General features: G+C 35.1%; 3 protein-coding genes across 7 annotated transcripts in view; 2 read left to right on the top strand and 1 right to left on the bottom strand.

Annotated features, from left to right (window-relative positions):
• The window catches only part of LOC138307523 (chordin-like protein 1), a 72021-nt gene extending 67497 nt beyond the window's left edge, over window positions 1–4524 (top strand). For all 5 annotated transcript variants that reach the window (XM_069248315.1, XM_069248316.1, XM_069248318.1 and 2 more), the window contains 4 exons: window positions 237–411; window positions 769–1038; window positions 2249–2395; window positions 2641–4524. In XM_069248315.1, the coding sequence (XP_069104416.1) occupies window positions 237–411; window positions 769–1038; window positions 2249–2395; window positions 2641–2783 (735 nt within the window). In that variant the 3' untranslated portion in view covers window positions 2784–4524. The remainder of the gene's footprint in view (window positions 1–236; window positions 412–768; window positions 1039–2248; window positions 2396–2640) is intronic.
• Window positions 4525–6494: 1970 nt separating this feature from the next.
• Window positions 6495–14317, top strand: LOC138307332 (uncharacterized). The gene is made up of 6 exons (XM_069248019.1): window positions 6495–6661; window positions 9539–9630; window positions 10334–10574; window positions 11450–11698; window positions 12448–12609; window positions 13182–14317. The coding sequence occupies exons 1-6, from the start codon at window positions 6580–6582 to the stop codon at window positions 13406–13408; spliced, it is 1053 nt and encodes a 350-aa protein (XP_069104120.1). The 5' UTR covers window positions 6495–6579; the 3' UTR covers window positions 13409–14317.
• A 1025-nt stretch (window positions 14318–15342) lies between these two features.
• Window positions 15343–22843, bottom strand: LOC138307048 (monocarboxylate transporter 12-like). The gene is made up of 6 exons (XM_069247672.1): window positions 22781–22843; window positions 21797–22073; window positions 18234–18377; window positions 17749–17892; window positions 16797–17621; window positions 15343–15606 (listed from the first exon to the last, which is right to left on the bottom strand). Exons 1-6 carry the CDS (start codon window positions 22841–22843, stop codon window positions 15446–15448), a joined length of 1614 nt encoding a protein of 537 aa, XP_069103773.1. The 3' UTR covers window positions 15343–15445.
• Window positions 22844–23505: the final 662 nt, after the last annotated feature.

Below are 23505 nucleotides of genomic sequence, written 5' to 3'. Positions count from 1 at the left end.
GCATCTGTATACCTAGAATCAAAAACCTATGGTTGAACAAGTTTTATTTCTTATACGTTTTACAACAAGGAACATTGCGTCTGCACCGAAGACACATATTTCTACGTTTTATGACATTTCACACAAACCGAAAAAAAATATATTCAAACTTATTGCATAATTTAATATTGAACAATATAGAGTGTATTTTGAAACTAAAATACATGTAAATATAATTTAATCTTTGAACTTTGTAGAATGGAGAAATAGATTGTCGGAAATTAACGTGTCCAGCCGATCACTTATTAACGTGTAAGAACCCCAGACGTCGAGGAAACTCATGCTGCAAATCATGTCGGCGAAAGAAGAAACCAAAAAAGGTGTGCCTGACGAATATGCGGAGGAAAAACAAAAGAAATAAAAAGAAAAACGGTAAGTTACACTAATAGAATATTACATTTCTCCCATTGATGGAATTAACCTTCAAACAGATTTTTGATTTATAGTGGTGAAACCATTGTTTTCATAAACCATTGTTTTTTCATACCCCATTGTTTTCATAAACCACAGTTTTCATGAACCTCCTTTTATAAACCAGAATTTGTTTTAATATCAAACATCCAAAATAGTTTAAAGACATACCAAGAAACAATCCAGTCTGATAGTAGGGGGTGGTTATTGCAGGGAATGAACCGGAATATTCCTCACTAAAAAAATTAACCAGACATTTACTAATTAAACTCAGGCAAGAGTTCAAGTGTTCATAATCATCTCTGTTTGTTACCACAGGGAGAAGGCAAAATAGGAAGAAAGACAGGAAAAACAAACAACAAACCGGTCAGTCCGGAAATGGAGTGGATTTGGCGGCACTGCCGTCAATAAGAGACAATATGGATATAAATAATTTGACAATTCCGGAGTTTTTCGGACAAATGTGCATGGCTAAGAAGCGAGATCACATTGTGTATAGATATGTGGGTGGTCGATCCCTGTTTGTAGCATTCGATGACGCCAAGGCACATGAAGTCGAGGTTTGGCGATGGAGACTCAAACAGAGAGGTGAGATTACTTTGCCAGTGTCTTAAAGTGAATAGTCGGGCAAAGAAACCCAGTTTAAATGTGTTCATTGGCCTTTCAAAAGTTCTCACACATTAAAACGACGGTTACGTTTCCAAGTTCTGACCATTGAAATAAAGAAAAGTTGAAAGCATCGAAAGCGAGGCTGCGTGGAAATGTAACCACGGACATAGTCAGCCGGGAGGACGTTTTAGGATTCCGGTACTTTAAATCAATTTCTTCGTACGCAGACAGATTTTGACGAGAGATTTTATTTTTCTATTTCATAAGAAATTATACAGGATACATTCACATCATTTTTACCAACTTTAGATATCCTTGCCCGACTGTTCACTTTAACTAATTCACTCCTGAAATTTCATAATGGACTGGTCTAGTCTTTGATTTTAAAGAGCCTAAATGTGTCTTCAGAGGTGAATGGACATTCGTCAATACTGTCGGAGTGAAAAAAAGGAGGTAACTCTGGTAGAGACAAGGCTTAGTGCTTTACAAAGACGGATACTGTTAATTTTCAAATCAACTCAAAGCGGTTACGCCCTAACATTGTTACAATTCTTTATTCTACGAATATGTCTTTACAATTGGGAAGATCTATGTCATTTCTAAATTTTCTCAGAAATGTTGTAATGTATTGTTTTGCTATACTGAAACAGAGGTTATTGATGAATCCACCACAAACTTCAAAACAAACTAGTCAAATTGGTCATCGGAGTTTAGGTTTATAGTTAAAATTGGTCATTTGCATTTTAGAAGCTATTGCAACGAAGTATATTTCATCATAAAATTGAACTATTTCTCGAAGTATATCGTTCTTAATATATCATAAAATTGAACTATTTCTCGAAGTATATCTCTCTTAATATATCATAAAATTGAACTATTTCTCGAAGTATATCTCTCTTAATATATCATAAAATTGAACTATTTCTCGAAGTATATCTCTCTTAATATATCATAAAATTGAACTATTTCTCGAAGTATATCTCTCTTAATATATCATAAAATTGAACTATTTCTCGAAGTATATCTCTCTTAATATATCATAAAATTGAACTATTTCTCGAAGTATATCTCTCTTAATATATCATAAAATTGAACTATTTCTCGAAGTATATCTCTCTTAATATATCATAAAATTGAACTATTTCTCGAAGTATATCTCGCTTAATATAAGTTTATTTTCCTCTTGCAGTATGTGACGTCAACGTACCAGCCCAGAAGAAATGTAAAAAAATGTCGGCGAACATTCGTTTGTCGGCGCCGGAAAAGTTTACATACCCTTCCGACCACTTCCGGAAACAGACGACACAAGACATGATATTTGGTTCTACTACGAAAAGTAAGTGCTACATCTTTGTTTAGTTTTTCGCAAGACCTTTATTTGCGTAGTACTACTTACTGTTTTCGTTCTATAAAATCATGTGGAAAGTTTCAAGGGAACAGAGCACGGCATACTGTTTTATTTAAAGATTTAACATATTACATAATATATCAAACATCACAGAAGAGATTTCCTACACAGCATTTTAGAATCATGCATATCATTAGCATATCATTAAACAATAGTGTCATTTCCATTTTCAGGACAAGTGAAGAATTTTAAGAAAAAACTGACGAGGTCAATGTCGAAGTGTTCAAAGAAAAATAAGTGTCGTGTGAAAATGGTGACGCGGGCATTCTATAAAAATATTGATTTGAAACATGTTAGCTACAACTGTGGCTGTTGATTGGTCAAGAGGAGAAAAACATATCAAAAAGGATTTGTGGATTTTGTATGGGATATGTTAATAGCTACAAGGAATGGTGATTGGTTAATTACTTTTGAGACCTGATTGGCTGATAGATCACCGGTTCTAAGTTGAATGCAAGCTACCAAGAACTGTGATTGGCTGATAAGTTCTAAACAAATCTGTGATTGGTTTATTTCTTCACTGGTTCGAGGACGTTATTAGCTTTACGATGCTGTGATTGGCTGAGGTTTACACGGAAGATTGTGATTGGATATTAGCTGCAAAGGACTCCGATAAGTTGGTGTCGCTATGGGACTATTATTAGCTGTTGCCAACACAGGATCGTGATTGGCTGATAAACCCGTCGGAATGTGATTGGCTGATATCTACAGGACGGTGTTTGGCAGATAAATCCGTCGGAATGTGATTGGCTAATATCTACAGGACGGTGATTGGCTGATAAATCCGTTGGAATGTGATTGGCTAATATCTACATGTACACTGCGTCGTGATTGGCTCATATATGTACATAATCATGGTAGCTGCGGAACTCTGATTGGCTGATAGAGTAGTTACGTGGTATTTGATTGGCTGATAGTTACACTGAACTGTGATTTGCTCTGCCGTAGCTGCATAGAATAGAACATTTGCGGTAGAGATGAAGACATTCAGAACAGTTACAAGTGATACTTAACCAGTTTGGACACTTAACATTTACATTGTATACACAATATCGTCTGTGTTAATGGATTTCGGACGGCGGTCATCTGTGTGGCACTGACCACTGTATGACCACTATCTCGCCAGTGCCGTCATTGATGCATTTTATGTATATAATTATGATATATTTATAGTTCGTAGCCTCAAATTCATCGACTTTGAGTAGCATAGTAGTGCTAAATTGTGTTGTGAATCGTAAGTCGAGCAAAATTGTTTATAGTTCATGTTTATATCATGAGTATATGACATATATAGAATTAAAGCTTGGTCACTATTAGCATTAGCCTAATTACATTTATAGAGTTAATATATATATATGTATAGATACATTTATATCACGTGTCTTATCCTAGGAATTGGTGAGTCGATAATTGGGTACAGCAGGTTGTAGAGTATGTGTAAAAGTAAAGTTGTTTCCATGGTAACAGCAAAACTAACCAAAATAGAAGGTTCCCATTAGATGTTGAATCAAAGTAATGGAGAGCTAATTTAGTGTCAAAGAACTATCCAGTAAACGGAAATGTACATGCAGTTGTTGTGTCACTCACTTCGATGTATGTTATCCAAACTTATTGTTTTCTGACTGACTGACATGATTGACGTCACACCAATCTCACAGAAATTGATGACTTTTGTGTCTGTTCGTGACAAGACATTACATTCTGATCTATCAGTTACTTCCCTTTGTTTTACTCCATCAGTACATAGAAGTACTTTAACGGAATTAAACGAAAGAGCCTTATTCGAATATGCCAGTCTTCAATACTAGATATTTAAATATTCAAAGAACAATATGTTGATTTTTCTTTTCTTTTGTAAATAGAAGCGCCTGAATTGTTTATAACGTAGACGGCTAGAAATCAAATTTGGTGTACAGTGTGTACGATATGGAGTTTTAATGCAATACTGAAGCAAAAGAGAACTTTGATATACAAGCCTTTGTGGAATTTATGTTATACGTGTTATTTAAAGCTTTCAGATCAATTTTGTCTTAATCATAAAATGTTTTAAAAATCAACTTTTCTTGTGTTGTATTTTTCAAATAAGTTGTTGGTCATTTATGTGGCGATTGAGGCGGACAACTGTCGTGTTGTGGAGTTTTTTGTCCGTCGTCCGGTCTTCTGATCAGTGTCTGAGGTGGCATTTGCTACAGAGATATAACGCCTAAAAATGGACGATAGTTCAATTACACAGTGACACACAGCAAGAACATACTGCAGACTCCCAAAACACACGTGTGGGTGCTGCCCGTAAAGGCCAACTACGTTTCCGAACCAAAAATAAAAGTTAATTTGTATAAATCGTAACATAAGAACATCTATATTTTATAGACCTAGAATTAACTTACAACACCAAACAAATGCAATGTTTCCTACACAATTCTATGTTTACATTGAAGACTTGTAGTGATACCATTCACAAGGGGCCAGTTCAATGAAAATAGTTATTGTCAATTATACATTTTTTTGTATTAGGTAGATGGGCTGATGAATATACATAACATTCATATGATTTTTCAGAAAAAACGTGATTTGAAAACGGTAAATATCCCACTTTAAATATCCCGATTTTTTGATAATTTTATGAAAACAATCACATGACTGTTAGATATATTCATCAGTCCATCCACCAAATACAAAAAATAAATGTATGACAACATCGATTTTCATTGAACTGGCCCCTGTGATCCCATTGTACTTGTAAAGTCAATAAAATATGTTTACATTCATAGTGAATGTCAACTATCAAAGCATTTTAACCATCCAAAACGCACGTTATCCATCCGCTTTCACTTTACATGTGTGATACGCGAGATTAGGGCGACACTGGAGAACATAAGACTACATACATGTGTTATGGAAACTAACATTTAATTGATCTCATTAAAAATGTTCAGGAAGTAATTCTTAGTGTTGTATTAATGGTATGTTAATAACATTTTTATTTGTTTAACGTCCTATGAACAGCCAGGGTCACTGAAGGACGTGTCAGGTTTGTTGTTGGATGAAAGCCAGAGTACCCGGAGAAAACACACCGCCAGCAATCAGTACATGGCAACTGCCCCACATGGGATTCGAACTCGCGCCCCAGAGTTGGAGGGCTTGTGGTAATATGTGGCCTCCACGTGCACAAGCCCTCCATCTCATGAGCACAGAAAATAACGTTTGGGACTTAATGAATTTATCAAGCCCGTTTAACATTTACGAGTGTGCCTTTAAATTTGTTAGTCTATATATATATATACTGTATATTTGTAGTTGTAAAATTTAATAAAACCAATGATTTTAGTTATCAAAGCCTTTAAGCATAAATTCGTTAAATTATAGGATTATAATCTAAACAATAAAGTTTAAATGCTCAAGGTGTTTCAAAAATAAAAAATTAAAATCTTTCATAAAAAAATAACAAGAACATTTATATCAATGGTCTTACATGACACCAAACACCTGAAAGATTCCTAACGTAATCGATGTTAATGAAGATTCATTTCTGTGGTTTGCAGGCTGGCGCAGTGTAATAGGACCCGCGTTATAGAATTAACATTTGATTTATATATACAATGTATATATATATTGATTAGTTTGTTAACCAGTATAAGCTAATAACTGCAGAGAGAATACCAAATTATCAACCTCGTTTTACATTGCCATTTTTAAAAATTCAAAATCGTTTCGGTATACATGTATGTATATATACAATGTATGTACATGAACGTATACTTTAAAAGTTCCTAAAGCGACATTTTTGACTTCATGCATGAAGAGCCCCGTGAACGATCTTCACATTGAATTATACGTAAATAGATGTAGTGGGTGTCGCCTATAATTGCTTTTGTTTATAGTGAAAAGTGATTAAAATAAACATACATTATCTGTTTTGAAGACTCACAGGTAAAAATCGAGCCGACGTTTACCCGTGGCATGACTCAAGTAATCACTCAACTGTACTGCGACAGGTAACTACAAGTTAGGTCACGTGACCAGCTGAAATCAACAAAGAACTGTTATAGTGCGATATAAGTAAATATCATATACAGTTGTTTGTGACAGGCATGGCGGGGTATACATAGACAATGGCTAGATATACTTACCTATTCATCTCTTTGACGGTCCTATTAGAGTTCAGTGGAGAACACACGGTGTCCGCATACTCAGGTAGGAACTTAATTATGTAATTTACAGGTGCATGTTGATAGATAAATTGACAATTGATTAAAGGATGATACGGTCATTAGATATGAATTTCAGTATGAGGGTGACCTGGGTCTATATATATCTGTACATTTTTCGATAATGTATATAGAGTCGACAAATGGATTGGGCTATATCCACAGTACATACGATATAACTCGTGCCCAATCCTTTTGTTATTCAACAATAAAAAACAGAATCTTACACATATAACACGTTTAATTCCTTATACATGTATGTATGGTATAGACATACTATAATCACATGTACTTTACATGTGTGATAGCGTTTTTTATTATTTGGAGGAAAATTTCCCAAGGACATGGTTTTATACATGTTCAGAGATACATTTGTATTTATATATATATAGACTTAATCCATTTGGCCTGATCTATATATAGACGTACACACGTTAACGTTACTTTTAAATAAGTACCATGTACATGTACTGTGCCTGTGTTCTATATAGTATTGTGATGAACAATATTTAAATTACACCATATGTGTGGAAATGACACATGTGCCTGTATCGTCGAAGCTTTAGATTAACAGTCACACATACATATATGTATATATAGGTGATTACACGCCAGAAATGAACACATCTACACATGTGAATACAAATTTGGGAATCATTGATGAACGATATTTCACTTCCGACAACTCGATACATACTATACAACTGTACAGTACGTATCCCTCACTTAAAAAATACAGAAGCTCTCACAATAACCAATAGGCATGTTTATTACTTTCTATTACGTTTCCTTTATTTTTAGCTGGTATACATATAGTTTGTGCAAATAGTTTTTACGACGCGTTCGTTATCCTCGATATGCCAGTGGTTACAGTCACTATCTGATGGTGAAGTGGTTTAGACAGTCACCTTTCACCTAGCTAGCCAGCCGGGATTCGATCCCCAGCACGGACATAAAAGGTCAGATGTCCCTTGCCCGATCACATGAGGTTTCTCCGGACACTCCGTCCCCTTTTAAAACCCCTCGTGCGCTTACGTGTACGTCAGGACAATCGAATGTGACTTGTTTAAGTTATATAACTTGTTTCGCAATCGATGTAATATAAATAAAATTGATATTTATCAAAATCACTTTCACTGCCGTAATATCCACAATTGTAGACACATTATGGAATTAGAAAGAAGTAGTTAAGTAGAAGTGATATGCCAGGGGTTACTATCACTGTCGTTATATCCAGCCAAAGACTATGTCATAATAAAACTGAAGACATTCAATGCCAGGAGAAGAAAAAAAAAAAAAAAAAAAAAAAAAAAAAAAAAAAAAAAAAAAAAAAATTGAACACTCACAGGCCAGCAGAAACTTTCTTTGAATATTACAGAGAGCTAATTCACACAATGTACTGTTATTCGATTATTTTCATAAACATCAACGAAACAAACTACCCCTCATCTGTTGACATATCGAGCCTTCAATTTTGCTATGATAAAGTCCAGAGGTGGTTATAACGGCAGTGACAGTAGCACCTGAAATATCGAGGATGGGGTGGATATAATGTCAGTGAAAGTAGTCCCTGGAGTATCGAGGATGGGTGGATATAATGTCAGTGAAAGTAGTCCCTGGAGTATCGAGGATGGGTGGATATAATGTCAGTGAAAGTAGTCCCTGGAGTATCGAGGATGGGTGGATATAATGTCAGTGACAGTAGCCCCTGGAGTATCGAGGATGGGTGGATATAATGTCAGTGAAAGTAGTCCCTGGAGTATCGAGGATGGGTGGATATAATGTCAGTGACAGTAGCCCCTGGAGTATCGAGGATGGGGTGGATATAATGTCAGTGACAGTAGCCCCTGGAGTATCGAGGATGGGGTGGATATAATGTCAGTGACAGTAGCCCCTGGAGTATCGAGGATGGGGTGGATATAATTCAGACATTATCGAAGTGGACAGTACAGTCCCTGGATATCGAGGATGGGGTGGATATAATGTCAGTGACAGTAGCCCCTGGAGTATCGAGGATGGGGTGGATTGATGTCAGTGACAGTAGCCCCTGGAGTATCGAGGTGGGGGATATAATGTCAGTGACAGTAGCCCCTGGAGTATCGAGGATGGGGTGGATATAATGTCAGTGACAGTAGCCCCTGGAGTATCGAGGATGGGTGGATATTACGTCAGTAACAGTAACCCCTGGAATATCGAGGATGGGGTGGATATAATGTCAGTGACAGTAGCCCCTGGAGTATCGAGGATGGGGTGGATTGATGTCAGTGACAGTAGCCCCTGGAGTATCGAGGATGGGGTGGATATAATGTCAGTGACAGTAGCCCCTGGAGTATCGAGGATGGGGTGGATATAATGTCAGTGACAGTAGCCCCTGGAGTATCGAGGATGGGTGGATATAATGTCAGTGACAGTAGCCCCTGGAGTATCGAGGATGGGGTGGATATAATGTCAGTGATAGTAGCCCCTGGAGTATCGAGGATGGGGTGGATATAATGTTAGTGACAGTAGCCCCTGGAGTATCGAGGATGGGGTGGATATAATGTCAGTGACAGTAGCCCCTGAAATATCATGGATAGGGTGGATGTAATGTCAGTGATAGTAGCCCCAGGGGTATCGAGGAAGTAAATTAGGTACATTTGTATTTTATCAGTAGAAAAAGAAGAAAATAATTTTGTCTGCAAACAATATCATGAATCCAAAAAATGGTAAGAAAATTACTCTAGTTACGAAGATTCGGGTGACATTAACATTGCTACATTTTTTACAAACGCTTTCGGCGTATGGTATATTTTCGAGGATTACTTAGTGACCGTTTTTTGAACGAGCCGTGTTTAGAAGTAAAATGTTTTGTGATATTTTGTAGATTGTACCGTTATCGATGGACCGAGTCTCACCTTCAAGCATAATGAGAAATGGAATAAAAGTACAGACAACTGTCAACAGTGTACCTGTAATGTAAGTACTATGGGCTGAGGCATTACACGCAAATAGATAAAGCAATAAAAAATAACACGTAAATATAGAAAAATACAAATAACACGCAAATAGATGAAAAATACAAAATTAAACGTATATAGAAAAAATACAAATAACACGCAAATAGATCAAAATACAAAATTAAACGTATATAGAAAAAATACAAATAACACGCAAATAGATGAAAAATACAAATTAAACGTATATAGAAAAAAATACAAATAACACGCAAATAGATAACCAAATAAAGAAAATGTCGCATGAACATGTATAGCTAGTCATATTCTCGATACTTCAGAGGTTAATATCATTCTCGTTATATCCACTTCTGGACTATGTCATAGAAATGCATTTTAGGCGAAAAAAAGCATCTGACCAATCACAGACGTACAATGACTTCATTTAGAAATTACAGAGAGTGGCGACCAATTCCAAAGTGTATCTATAATCATCAAAAAACCCAATCTATCTGTTTCATCTGTTGTCGCAAACAGAACCTCCAGTTTTGCTATTATTTACTAGTAGTCTGGAGGTAGACATAGCGACAGTGATAGTAACTCCTGGGATAATAAAGATACAGTAGTTTTTGCATAGACAATTTCCAAACAAATTAGGAAGCAAATTGAATATGTCTATCCAATCTTTATGTCCATGTCTAACGTTCACCCATGATTTCGTTTAGGATGGTGTTATAACGTGTAGAAGATTACAATGTCCATCGGAAAGGGAACTCACGTGTGCTGAGCCAGATTTCAAGAATCCTCTCGCCTGCTGCAAGACATGCGAGGACCGAGGATCAAGAGACAAAGAAAGAAAACTGAAAAAGATCTGTTTTAAAGACATACGCAAAACACACAGGAAAAAACATAAACGAAGGCGTGGACGTCGACGGGACCGATCCAAACGGGACTTACTGTACCAAGGTAAGGCATAGAAAATAAGATGTATGTTTAGGGTTACATTGGCAAAAATAGGGTCGGTCAGGAGGATTTTCTTTTTATTGTTTTTAGTGTCTTTCACTCTAAAATGATGGCTGGAACCGGAGTCTGAGATCGAAATCCCGACTTTTTATTTTTTTTTTTTTCGTAGTGAAGTGGAAAAAAATAGGGTCTGGGGTTAAAAATTAGGGTCGGTCGGGTAACCCTAAACAGACATATTTTTTTGCCTAATGGTTTTTATTCTGTATTTGCAAATTACAGAGTTATCTGCCCTTGCGGATAGGTATTAATTGTGACGTCATGTGGTAACGGGCGTAACGTGATTCTTTTAAGAGAAAATGACGTTAGTTTTGCTCACAAATAATGACGTCACAATGAATACCTACCCGGAATGGAGATAACTCTGTAATATGCAAAGGCGGAATTCGTTCAAGAGTAATTTAAGACAAGTGTAAGAGTTAGTTAATGCTATGGAGATACACAGAAGTAGATGTGGAATCATATTGCCACTAATTATAACGAAATGTTGCCTCATGTTTACAAAAACAAAAACCGATCATAAGCTAATAATTCCAATTCCAATAGTTTTGATATAGTAAACCAACTTAATTTCTTTTGTGATTTATTTTTTCACTATCGAAGTAAATTTACGAAAGTTTATCTGCACGAGTTAATATCAACCAAACTCATTTATATTAAAAGAATTTATTTCATTCAAATGAAAAATCCGTTGAGTAATATCTGCTCGATCCGTTGAGTAATATCTGCTCGAACTTATCTTGAGATGAAAATTGCCAAAAAATCGCAGCTGCAATAGAAAGTTTGTCATTGTTGGTGAAATGCTTATCCTTGTATTACAGATGCAATTGGTCACAAACACCGACATCACCACGGCGAGCAGACGATCACCACCACCCTGCCGCCCATCCTGAAGAATCAGCCGGACTATAACCGGACGAGGATTCCCAAATTCCTTCGTCACATGTGTATCCCTAAAAGGGCCGACCATCTGATATACAGACACATAGAAGGAAAGGAGCTATTCGTGGCATTTGACAACGCCAAGAAAGACGAAGTGCAACTGTGGAAATGGCAGCTTGGAAAAACTGGTAAATATGACCTAGTTTGCATGTCGTCCCTTTTACATTACACTGACGACTAACTCTTTCTCTTGGCCGAGACACACATGAATTATAAAAAAATGGCAGTTTCTGTTCCTGCTTAGCGTTCAGTATATATATAGAATAAGATGACTGGTTTGCCCGTTGTCAGTATAACGTGACCGGGTGGAGCGTGCTATTTTTGTGTCTTTGGCAGCATGCTTCTGTGATATGGCACTTTGCAAATGGCAAACGTTCCACTATTACAAAGAGACACTGCAGGAACCTACTGCTGTCTCTCAAAACATGCACGTATTTCACACACACAAAACACCGCATACACGAGAGGCTATCCTTACATGACCCTAACTGTTAGTATGATGTTATGCTTTGTCAACCAACCAACCAACAAACCGTTTCATTAATCATTTACAGTTTTATCTTTTTTGATACAACGGCATAAATCCAACAGAAATCTCCGATAATTTGTAATGTTAACTCATAATTAGATTTTGATAATACTTAAAACTTATAAAAGTATACTTAAACCAACTTATTTGCGCGTTCAATTGAATTTTGCGGGTCAGTAAAAACCGCGAGAATTAAGCCCCGCAAAAAAAGTTTTAAGCAAAAGTACAATATAACCAAAGGAATAAGAGGTGAAATCGCGATAAAAACTTCGAAAATCACGAAAACGAAGTCACCGCGAAAATATTTTGGTTTACAGCATATGAACGTTTACATATTTCTTTATATAGCATGTGAGAACTTGAATAACCCTGAAAACAAAGACCGCTGTAGATATGGATCCCAAGACATCCATCTCAACATGTCCGCCTTCCAGATCTTCACATACAAAGACACCAAAGTGTTCCGAAAACAACTCACGAAAAGCATGGTTCTCGGAGCAGCCTCTAAAAGTAAGTAGTATATTACCCGAGATTTCCCGAGATCACCCGATATTACCCTAGATTCAATATGATTCCTTCTTAAAATTGATAGTAGGACACGTGACACCATGGTCAGAGTACTTATATGTTTACGTGATTTTTGTGAGTAGTGTGAGATTATCAATTGTGAAATCATGATGCATTCTTCCCCAGAACAATGTATAATATTATTGCAAATATGCTGTTTTAAGGACAACACCTATTTTGTTTAAAAAGAAAACGTAATGAGAAATGCGACTAATTTGAACCGGATTATACCTGCAAATCAAAGGTCTGAACAGTTGTTCAAGTTTATATTTTATATAAACCATAACATTTTTTCAATCGCCATTGAAGGTCAAACTCATGTAGTCCCGAGTTTATCTTAACATACCGGTTACATTGGACCGCTATTTATCAGAATATCTAAATCTGGTGCCAATATCGAAATCATTGAGACGCCGTTAACTTTTGATTTGTGATAATTCAATATGTTTGCTAAAATTATTGCCATTTTAGAGCTTAGATTTACTCATTTGATCTCGATATCCTACCCCTTTCAGAACAAGTCGACAAGTTAAAAGAAAGACTACTGAAGAACATGGAATGTGGAGTAAAGAAAAAGAAATGCCGGAAGGCCGGAATGAGTCCGGAACTATGCCAGAACGAAACATGCACGCATCGTGTTGTCATGGTAATGCGTGCGTTCCTAAGGAAAGACATTAGGCTATTCCCGGTTAATTTCGACTGCGCAAAGTGTAACAGAGCAAAGAACCATGAAAATACCTGATAATCAACGTAATGATGGGTGAATACTTGAGCAAATCTTTACACTCAATCTGAAAAAAGCAAATAGGAAAACCGTAATGAAAGGATATACAGTGTGTATTCAGGAATATTTTGATTTCATTTTTGTTTCTTTTTTTTAAAGAATTTCTTTTAAAGGGTGGAGGAAAGTATATACTTGTTATTAAGAGTTGTCTCCCGTCAGGTTTTACGATTTATTACATACACATAAAAGTGCTTCGATGCATCACAAATGTTTATTTTCCCTCCAAAGGTTAAATTGTTTTGCAGTTAGTGCAAAGTTATCTGTTTTTGATCGATACGATAAGTGAATAGGTAGTCTTTGGTTTAACTTCTTTTTCTGTCTTAAGAACAAATTTAAGTACATATTTTCGTCCATAAAATAAGCTCTGTGAGTTCGAATCAAATCGGAAAATCGGAAATTGCAACATAATGTCTAGTTTATTAATCGTCTCGTACTGTTTATAAAATGGGAGGGGACACAAGATTAAGAACGTATGGTCTGTCTCCTGTCGTAAAACACGAATGATGAAATATACAATGACCGCAAATTAACAATGGCGATGAAAAATTTCAAAATGCATACAAAGTATGTCTATATGAAATATAACAAACGCTTTACATTGCATAACTAATTATATGTATATCTGTTTATATTTTCACAAAAATAACAAATATATTTAGTTATAATTGTGATAGCTATAGCTGACATAATATCTTACATGACGCATGCCACATATCACACAATGACGCTCAACACTAAAAGTAACACACCATGTAATGTCTATTCCTTCCTACGTTATGTCCCGTGTTTTTGTGAAAATAACGTCAACCAGTTCAATCAGAATCCGGTGCGTAAGTCAGAGAATTAAAAACAAAAACAAAAAAAAAACCCAGAGCTACGTTATTTTTATGGCAAGCCGATATATAAGAATCAGGCGCTTCACTTAACATAAATCCCTAGCTAAACGTTTTCAAAGGAATAAAAGCATTACAAAGAATTTAAAACTAAGTAACATTCAACTTTTATAGTATTGTTATTTGTAGAATTTTAAAGTTGAAGGAATTTTCTTGCAATGAAATGTTTTTATGCAATGGACACTTTACCTTATACCTTAACTTTCATTTCATTTTTAGTTTTAACTAGTTTTATTGCAAAGAAGCAAAAGGATTTGCCATCAGGAAAAGTCTATTTAAGCTATCTTAAATTTTCTTGGATTGTACAACCAATATCCTCTACTATATTTTATGACATTATTCCAAATGAAAACATACTCAATTCGGTTGTGGAAAATCGTTCAAGAGTATCAAGTCTTAGAACACAAGGTACAGATGTATTTGTTTACAGAACGCATCATCTAGATGTCCAGTGAATAATTTCATCTAAATGTGAAAACGTCATCATTTTGTGTGTAAACCGTCATTACCCCGAGTGCAATACACTTAGAGTAAACATGCCATTGAATTAAATTCATTAACCTTAATGAAAAAACATGATTATTATAACAGAAAAAAACTGTATATATTTCAAAGTGATAAATTCGTTGTAAATTGTCAATACTAAAGATGGAATACACACCATTATAGGATAACATTTCTATCACTGTTTTAGTCTTTTGTTATTAAAATGTCATTTTTTATTACAACATTTCATGTCCATTCATTTCCTTGATTTCACTAAAATTGAATTTGTTATAATTATTAGATTGAATAAAATGTCTCTTCTGATCTTATGTGTCGGTTATCTATGTGACGTCAATATATACCATGATATGATAATAAATATTCAATTCTTCGTGACGTCGCAATAAAGAAATAAACGTTGCAAATTGAAAAAATAATACCTTAATAAAGCTACGCATTCGTGCATTAAAACATTTATCAATCAGTATGAAAATTAATTGATAATTATTGTAAGCATTAATGTGTTTATTATTTTGATAATTTATGGGGTCATGAGGATATGGATTGTTGAGATAATTTTCATGTGACTTTCTTATATTGAAATATTCGTGGCAAGCTAATATCTCTCCACAGAAACATTAATTGACTCAATATCGGATGAGGTTTTCCTCCTGTCCCGAACATGTTTGAAAATCAGAATTAGAACTGCGGTGAGTGACATTGTCCCCGATAACAGGAATGTGTGAGCCCATGTACCAGTACTGTCTCTGAGTGCGCCTGAAAAATAACACAAAAACGGTGTTAACAATGTATACAAAGCATTAGCATACAATACTGAAATTATAGTTAAATGCTCCACCGCTAACAAATGGTATTTTTTCACTATCAAAAACAGGAGCAGACGATTTAGTATTTTTCTTCAGTTACAAAAGTTACTTGCTTTACATCATTACCACCATTGAAAAGTTTGAGCTTTTAATTTTACTTTAAGTTAAAAATATGAAAAACAATTAATTGCATCCCGAAAAAATTCCGTGGCTCTATATAATCTATATGAAATGAAGTACTGATTGAACATGCACCAAAGGCGAAATAAATTATTCTATATTAGTTTTTTGTGTTAATTAGGCATATATATACACGATTAAACACAAATTATTGTTCGAATGATGAATATCATTTATGCTCTGTCGGCGGTGGAGCATCTTTAAGTAAATTAATTCTCTTCTGCTCCTCAGTGATTTAAACATTATAATTAGACCTGCGAACTGTGACGTTGTCCCCGATAACAAGAATGGTACAGGTAGAAACACTGTCTCTAAATGCGCCTGAAAAATTATAAACCACACCATTATTATCACTATACGGTACAATGTTAACAGCGAACGTACTTATTTTGGTACAATAAAATCGTAGCGCAAATTGATTTCGAAACTGTTAGTTCAGTGATTAATTCGCGTATTCATATTATAACTATACAAAGGCTATGTATGACATACGATAATCGCAATTTTTTAGCACAAAATTACAAACGAACAGTGAAAAAGAATCGCTAAAATTAGATTACCGGTTGAATATTAACGTTTAACACTAGTGATGTACACTATTCCTTATTTGCATATGACAGTTAGCTGCCCTTGCGGGTAGGTATTGATTGTGACGTCATTTTTTGCGAGCGTCACGTCATATGTATCGGGGAAAACGATGTGAATTGTGCTCTCAAAATAATGACGTCACAATATATACACGCAATGGAGCTTACTCTGAAATATGCAAAGCCAGTTTATAGAATATGGATGTTAAGTGGGATTTCGACATCCCCGGCATCTCAGGGTTTACTATCACTGTAGTTATATTCTTCTCTGGTGTGTGTTATGGCAACACTAAAGTGATTATCCAAGAAGATGATTTATTCCCCTTATTACACTGGATACGAATAATATTTTACCTTTACTGTAACAACTTACCTGTTGCAAATGGATTTAACAAAAATGCTATCGCTGCCGACCAACACATAAAACCCCATGTACTAGGCAGGCGGTCAAGGTTGACATATTCCACAGCCATCACCATCAGAGTACCGTTGTATCCACCGGCGAACAATCCATAGCATCCCAAAAGAACACAAAAGCCAACTTTTGTATGAATAAAATACGTTCCGATGATACCGGAACCAAAAACAAAGATCGCTAAAGTAAATAGACCATGACGATGCTTTGTAAAAACATTCATGAGAAATCCAAATAAAATTCTTCCAAGCAAATCAAAAAGTCCAAATATCAAAAGGACAAATGCACTGTCTTCTGTTTTGAAGCCAAGTTCGTCAAGGAAAGGAGGGAGTACATTAAATAAACTGTTATATCCAAACATCGCAAAAAATACCACACCAAAAAAACAAGCACATTTCCATTGTCTAAATAGACTCCATTCTAAATCATAAACAGCACGCATAATCTGCTGTATGAAAATAAGACTATCCTTAAATATCGTATGTGTTTCCAATTTTGATATTGTGAGTGAAGAACCTGGCTGATTGTCTGTTTGCCGTGTGCTGTCTTGTAAGGGACGCATGAGAAGACCACATGGGCAGATGCTCAACATTATAGCACCATAAACCCGTAAAGCGTCCCCCAGTCCGTGCTTTTTCAGCAGATACTGGATGAGATAGGGGAATACCATCCCTCCGAGGCCTCCTCCAGCAAGGGATATACCAGAAGCGATCGCTCTATATTTGTTAAAGTAGTTGGCTATGATCACGACGGATGGTGAAAAACAAAGTCCGTAACCAATGCCTGAAAAACAAATTGAAAACATGCTGATAGAATAGAACACAAAATACTGAAGTCTGAAAATTTATCGAGAGCAGACACGAAGAAAGTGGTTGTTTATACAAACTATAAAAGCCGTATCATACACTACCTGATATGATGCCGTACGTCATATATAACACCCCGATAGAAGGCGCCAACGAGGACACCATCAAACCTCCACCAATACATATCCCTCCGGAGATGATCAGCGTTCTATGGGAGTATTTTTTAATTAGTATTGCGCTAATAGGACCTGAAAAATATACGAATCATATTTATATCCTGTATTTGCATATTGCAGAGTTATTTGCCCTTGCGGGCAGGAATTGATTATAAAATAAATTATTTTAAAAGCGTAACGTCATGATTTCAGAGAAAACGACGTGAGTTTCGCTTACAAAATAATAAAATAACAATATTTACCTACCTACAAGAGAGTTAAGTTTTTCAATATGCAAAGATGGAATTTGAGGTTTTGATTGGAATATGGACACATAGGGAAATTCAGAGTAACCTGATTTTGAGGGCAGAATATCTTGTGTAAACATTAACGGTGAGTAAATATTTATTGTAGCACTGTAAAAGATAACTGACCTAGAAACTGCTGTAGAAAACCAGCTAGTGACTGTGTGATAGATAAGGCTTTGTTGGACGTCCGATATTCCGTCGATAGATCGGCGTAAAGCATTCCAAACGATTTTTGACTCCCAACTATGGAAAAGGATACGAAAAATCCTCCTGAAACACAAACTTTAGTTAATTACAATGTTCCATTGTTTACAATCTAATATCGCTTCAGATGATTCGCGTCGATGAAGAAATAACATATTTTCTTTTCCAGGACTAGGAAACCCGCAATTTATTTTATGTAACATTAATGTACCATGTGGTACCCGATAACGTTTGTGCAGAACTATTATCTCCAGTGGTGATGGAAAGTAACTATTTGTTATATTCTAGGTGAAATGACATCAGCGCGATCTATCATAGTTTTAGCGTCATTCCATCACCACAAACAGAAAAAAATAGTTCCGGACAAACTTTAGCAAGTATCACATGGAACGTGAATCAGTCCCATTATATTGCTGTAATAATGACATGGCGTCGTGATATTTGTAGTATGGTGTCAGACAACAATGCAATGACGTCAGAGCAACCACGATGACGAAAATTCAATCAGGTCACGTCATTCTTGTATGCATTGATGACACATCATTATTAGAGACACAATATGGTCAGAAGGCAAGATAAACAGAATCATTCATCCTTCACCTTGAAAACATCAGAAGGAAATTTTAATGTCGTGCCACGTGCATACACATTTTCATTGGACCGCAAACTTTCACTTATGAATATCATAGAGAATGTGGCCTAGCGACGGTGCGATTTCGCTTGGGATTGAGGATGATAGAGTTTTCATTACATAACGTATGATTAATATTTCAATCACGGATTTCATTATGTGCCAGATTCATATAAACAATTTGCCAGAATACTCTTTTCTGTTTATGCCTTTTAAAAAAATATGTTCATTAACATGCCATATAGCGGGAAATATATTGCGATTTCGTGGGGCATCCGAATTACAAAGCTTTCTAAATTTATTTTCAAAACATAGTTCCTATCGTTTTAAATGAAAATAATTCAATTTTGCTTGTTACGAACAATTTCATTGACTTAAAAATTTACTTTATCAGCCCATAAAGGAAAACATGGCGTTGCCGTTTGTAACGTTGCTTCTGATTGGCTGAGAATTATAGACGTAATGATTTCATAGACAAAAGAGTCCCAATGGCAAAATGAATTTTGAGTATTGAAGATATTATCTTTAGTAAATTGAATTATAAGGATTGATTTGAATACATTTTTATGTTATGGAGATATAAGACAAACAAGTGAGTGTACTCTCATCATAAATCGCTTCGCGGTTTATTTACAGTCCACTCAGATGTTTGTGTTATATCTCCATAACATAAAAAATCTATTCAAGTTAATCTTTAAATAAAGAATTTTTTCAAATTGCGAAAATAGCCGAGTACACAGTTTATCATCGCAAAATACATCAGTTTAAGTTACCATTTTTATATTTTGCATGTATTCTTTATTCTTTCATACCTACACGTGTGATATTGGCTGGTCTCTCATACCTTCACGTGTAATACTGGCTGGTCTAGGGCAATACACTCATGTCGCGTGAAGCTGTATTGCATGGTTACCCATGCAATAAAGCCTTGTGACGTCACAGCGTCCACAAAGTTACTATTTCCTCGGTACAATTTTAACAATTTTTGTAAAAACTAGGCTGTGATTTATATTTAAAAGATATCAAATAACGGGATTTGTGCAAGTCATCTCTCTATACATGAACATTGCATAATAAATAACTGACATTATTTCAGGAATGACAACCTTGGCAAGCATATCAAGAATTCAGTTTTCTAGACGACCTATTAAATACAATTGTATGTAAAGTGAAGAATGCCTTATCTACATGTATATATATTTAAGAAATAAGATATTGCGCTTTTTTGTGCTGCTTAATATTTTTCTACTTCCATCGTCCCGCATAACTGTTCTTATCATATTATTTAATCGTATTCGGTTTGTGTGTCTTGATAAAAGGGCAGATCGCCTCGAAAATTTGATATTATTTTGTCCACACGGTTGTATATTAACTAACACTAACAGTTCATACAAAGAAAAACTTGAAACATAATATTTCGGACATAAAGTTTCAAAAGGTTAATTAATCCAATACCTTTTATATCTGCCCATCCTTGCGAGTGACAAAATGCTGGTGTTCAAGTATTTCATAGGTAAAAAAGTACATACTTATTTTTAGTTTAAATTGCATAGAGAAAGGTTTCGATGAATATGATTTATAACCACAATAATGGAGAAGAATGAGGCTACCCCATGAACAAATTTAATATGAATTCACGTGAGGATGTTAAAGGTCAAGGTGACCTGAAATTGATCTCAAGTTATCTTCATTAACCTCAATTTCATGTCATTTTCATGTGAATTTCATGTCAAATTATTCAGACTATGTACTGTAACACCGTGACAAAAAAATACCCTGTTTGTATGCATGCAAAAAATGCAGATAGTGAGGTGTAGCCGGCCATCTTAATACATCTTTTGTTTACTAAAATGATCAAATATAGTGCTCACACGCCTTGGCAATATCAAAAATGAACCACGGACGTACATTATTATAACACATATACTGAGGTGATATTTAAGGATTAACTTCAATAGATTTTTTATCTTATGGATATATAACACAAAATTTTAGTGTACTCTAAATAAACCGCGAAGCGGTTTATGATGAGAGTTCACTCAGAGTTGTGTTATATATCTCCATAACATAAAAATCTATTCAAATTAATCCTAATACAACATGTGATTCAATTTACTTAAGGTTTTCTCTTCAATATTCAGAATTCATTTTGGGACTCTTTTGTCTATGAAATCATTACGCCGTCATCGCAGCCCATCAGAAGCGACGTTACAAACGGCGACGCCATGTTTTTCTTTATGGGGGTGATAAAGTAAATGTTTAAACCAATGAAAATGTTCGTAACAAGCAATATTGAATTATAGCACTATACTGACCGATGTAAAGGTTCTTAGTCCTTATAGTAGGTTATGAGTTTGTTACAAATGTCAATAGCATTATATGATAAGCATTTAATTATAAGAAAGACGATGGGTATCCCTAGGCTACAAACCTACGAAACTCAAGGTTTGGGCAATTGTGAGTTGACCGGTTTGTGACCTCATAATATTAATATTGACTTGATGTTGTAAAAATGGAATTACTAACTAATTATAATATTAATAAAATAAGTCAAAACGTCGACCTCCGTGTGGAAATATATAAGCCATTGGCAATCAAAGCAAATCAAATATTTCAGAATATTAATTGTAGTCATTGATGTCATATTTTAAGCTCTCGGAGTAAAAAAAACTCTTGTATTGACAACTGGTAGGTGATTTTTTCCGGGTACTGCGGTCTCTCTCCACCATCTAAATCCGAAACGTCCCCAAATCACAAAGTTGTTTATATGGTCTAAAGTGAAAAATATCATACTTGAAAAAAATCCTGAACAAGGATTTGTGCCTTTTTCACATATAAAAAAATTATAACTTACCTAGTAACACTACCCATGCCCAGCCTTGATCAACGGAATCTTTGTATTTTTCACATACATTCTGTTCATCCTTTTCATCAAGAGTCTGTCTATTGTCCGTGTTGGGATTACCGATATCTATAACACTCAAACCTGGGGATATCACCTCAATACGTTCCGCCCTGTTGAAACAATCACTCTTGTCTTCCAGTTTTGTTTTCCTCTTATGATTCTGCTCAAAATCACATTGATATACAAGTCGGTTGCACTTCTTGCCGACAATTATACATCTTAATAACTACGCACTATCTTACTTCCATTTAACACCGTTTCTTTACAAAGTCTGTTTTCTTTTTTCGCTGTCCATTCTGTAGGAATGTAAGAAATATAGCATTTTGATGACGTCGACACGTGGTTATATCGACCAAAGAAAAAATATTTAACCGAGGACGTAAAAACGTTACAGACCACATGAGTTATCTTGGTTTATATTATTTGCGATTATTTTTTATCTTTTTTTTTTATTTACAACAAAAATCATTGGTCGCCTATTTATAAAGTATTTGTAGTATCCGCATTCCTTTGTGTGAAGGCAATATCAGGGACTCATGCAAGCTAGGCAAACTTTTTAAATTATACAATTTTTTAAACAAACAGCATATATAATTACATTACAATAAACATACATTTGACATATTTAATATACTAGTAAGTTTTAGCAGTTGCCCGAATGAAATGCTTTCCGAAACTACAGTGATCAGGGTCGGCTAAATTAAATGTACATCAGGCGATGAACTACATTAAGTGTATCATCTTCATCATCGTCATCATCATCATCGTCATCATCATCGTCGTCATCGTCATCATCATCATCGTCATCATCATCGTTATCATCGTCATCATCATCATCATCATCATTAGCATCATCATCCTCATCATCATCACCATCATCATCATCACCAACATCACGACCATCATCATCATCATCATCATCATGATCATTACCACCACCATCATCATCATCACCACCACCTTCATCATCATCACCACCACCAACTTCATCATCATGCTCTCATCATCATCACAATTTCCATCACCATCATCATCATCATCATCATGATCATCATCATCACAATTTTCATCACCATCATTATCATCATCATCATTTTTAGAAGTTTTGTATCATATGTATATTATTGTAGCTATGCTTTACACATGACGAGCTCAGATTTAACTTTTTTTTAAAGAAAACGTTATGTTTGGTTTCTATATATGATAATAAGAGGCCATCTGAGAGCATTTCGTTTATTTTATATCAAGAAATCAGTCCATTAAACATTCGAGAATGATTTGACCCTAGATCTATAATCATGCAGACAAAATATCATATATATTTTTATATTTCTTAGCCTTTATTTGAATATGGCGGAGAGAGTCGAGCGATATAATGCGTTCAACATTAGTTAGCAGATAAAAAATATTATTATTATAATCTCAGTCTTATTTACCAAAGAAAAAAGTTAAAGTTCGAGGTTATGCTGCCATTGGTTACAATGTTTTGTGTACGTATAATGAGATACAAACCTGAAATGCAATCACAAACAATATCATCGTTGTATGTGCCTAGTTAAGGTCCCTCAAGTTCGAGAGCTAAACACGAAAACCAACTACACTATTAGGCAAATTATTCTAATTATTATTAGGAAGGAAAATCTTTTATACAATTGTTT

This window comes from Argopecten irradians, chromosome 14 (genome assembly GCF_041381155.1).
Source record: "Argopecten irradians isolate NY chromosome 14, Ai_NY, whole genome shotgun sequence".
In the NCBI taxonomy this organism is placed as follows: Eukaryota; Metazoa; Mollusca; class Bivalvia; order Pectinida; family Pectinidae; genus Argopecten; species Argopecten irradians.
The sequence above is the reverse complement of the archived record's forward strand: the minus strand, read 5'-3'. Positions and strand labels throughout refer to the sequence as shown.

What these genes read in the sequence shown, in the direction of transcription:
- LOC138307332 (XM_069248019.1), top strand. Translation starts at nt 6,580, where the DNA reads ATGGCTAGATATACTTACCTATTCATCTCTTTGACGGTCCTATTAGAG. An exon ending in CACGGTGTCCGCATACTCAG is followed by an intron (nt 6,662 to 9,538) that starts GTAGGAACTTAA and finishes GATATTTTGTAG; the next exon opens with ATTGTACCGTTATCGATGGA. An exon ending in GTCAACAGTGTACCTGTAAT is followed by an intron (nt 9,631 to 10,333) that starts GTAAGTACTATG and finishes GATTTCGTTTAG; the next exon opens with GATGGTGTTATAACGTGTAG.
- LOC138307048 (XM_069247672.1), bottom strand. Translation starts at nt 22,843, where the DNA reads ATGATGATGAAGTTGGTGGTGGTGATGATGATGAAGGTGGTGGTGATG. An exon ending in GGCATGGGTAGTGTTACTAG is followed by an intron (nt 18,378 to 21,796) that starts GTAAGTTATAAT and finishes TTTGTGTTTCAG; the next exon opens with GAGGATTTTTCGTATCCTTT. An exon ending in GACGTACGGCATCATATCAG is followed by an intron (nt 17,622 to 17,748) that starts GTAGTGTATGAT and finishes TTTGTTTTTCAG; the next exon opens with GCATTGGTTACGGACTTTGT.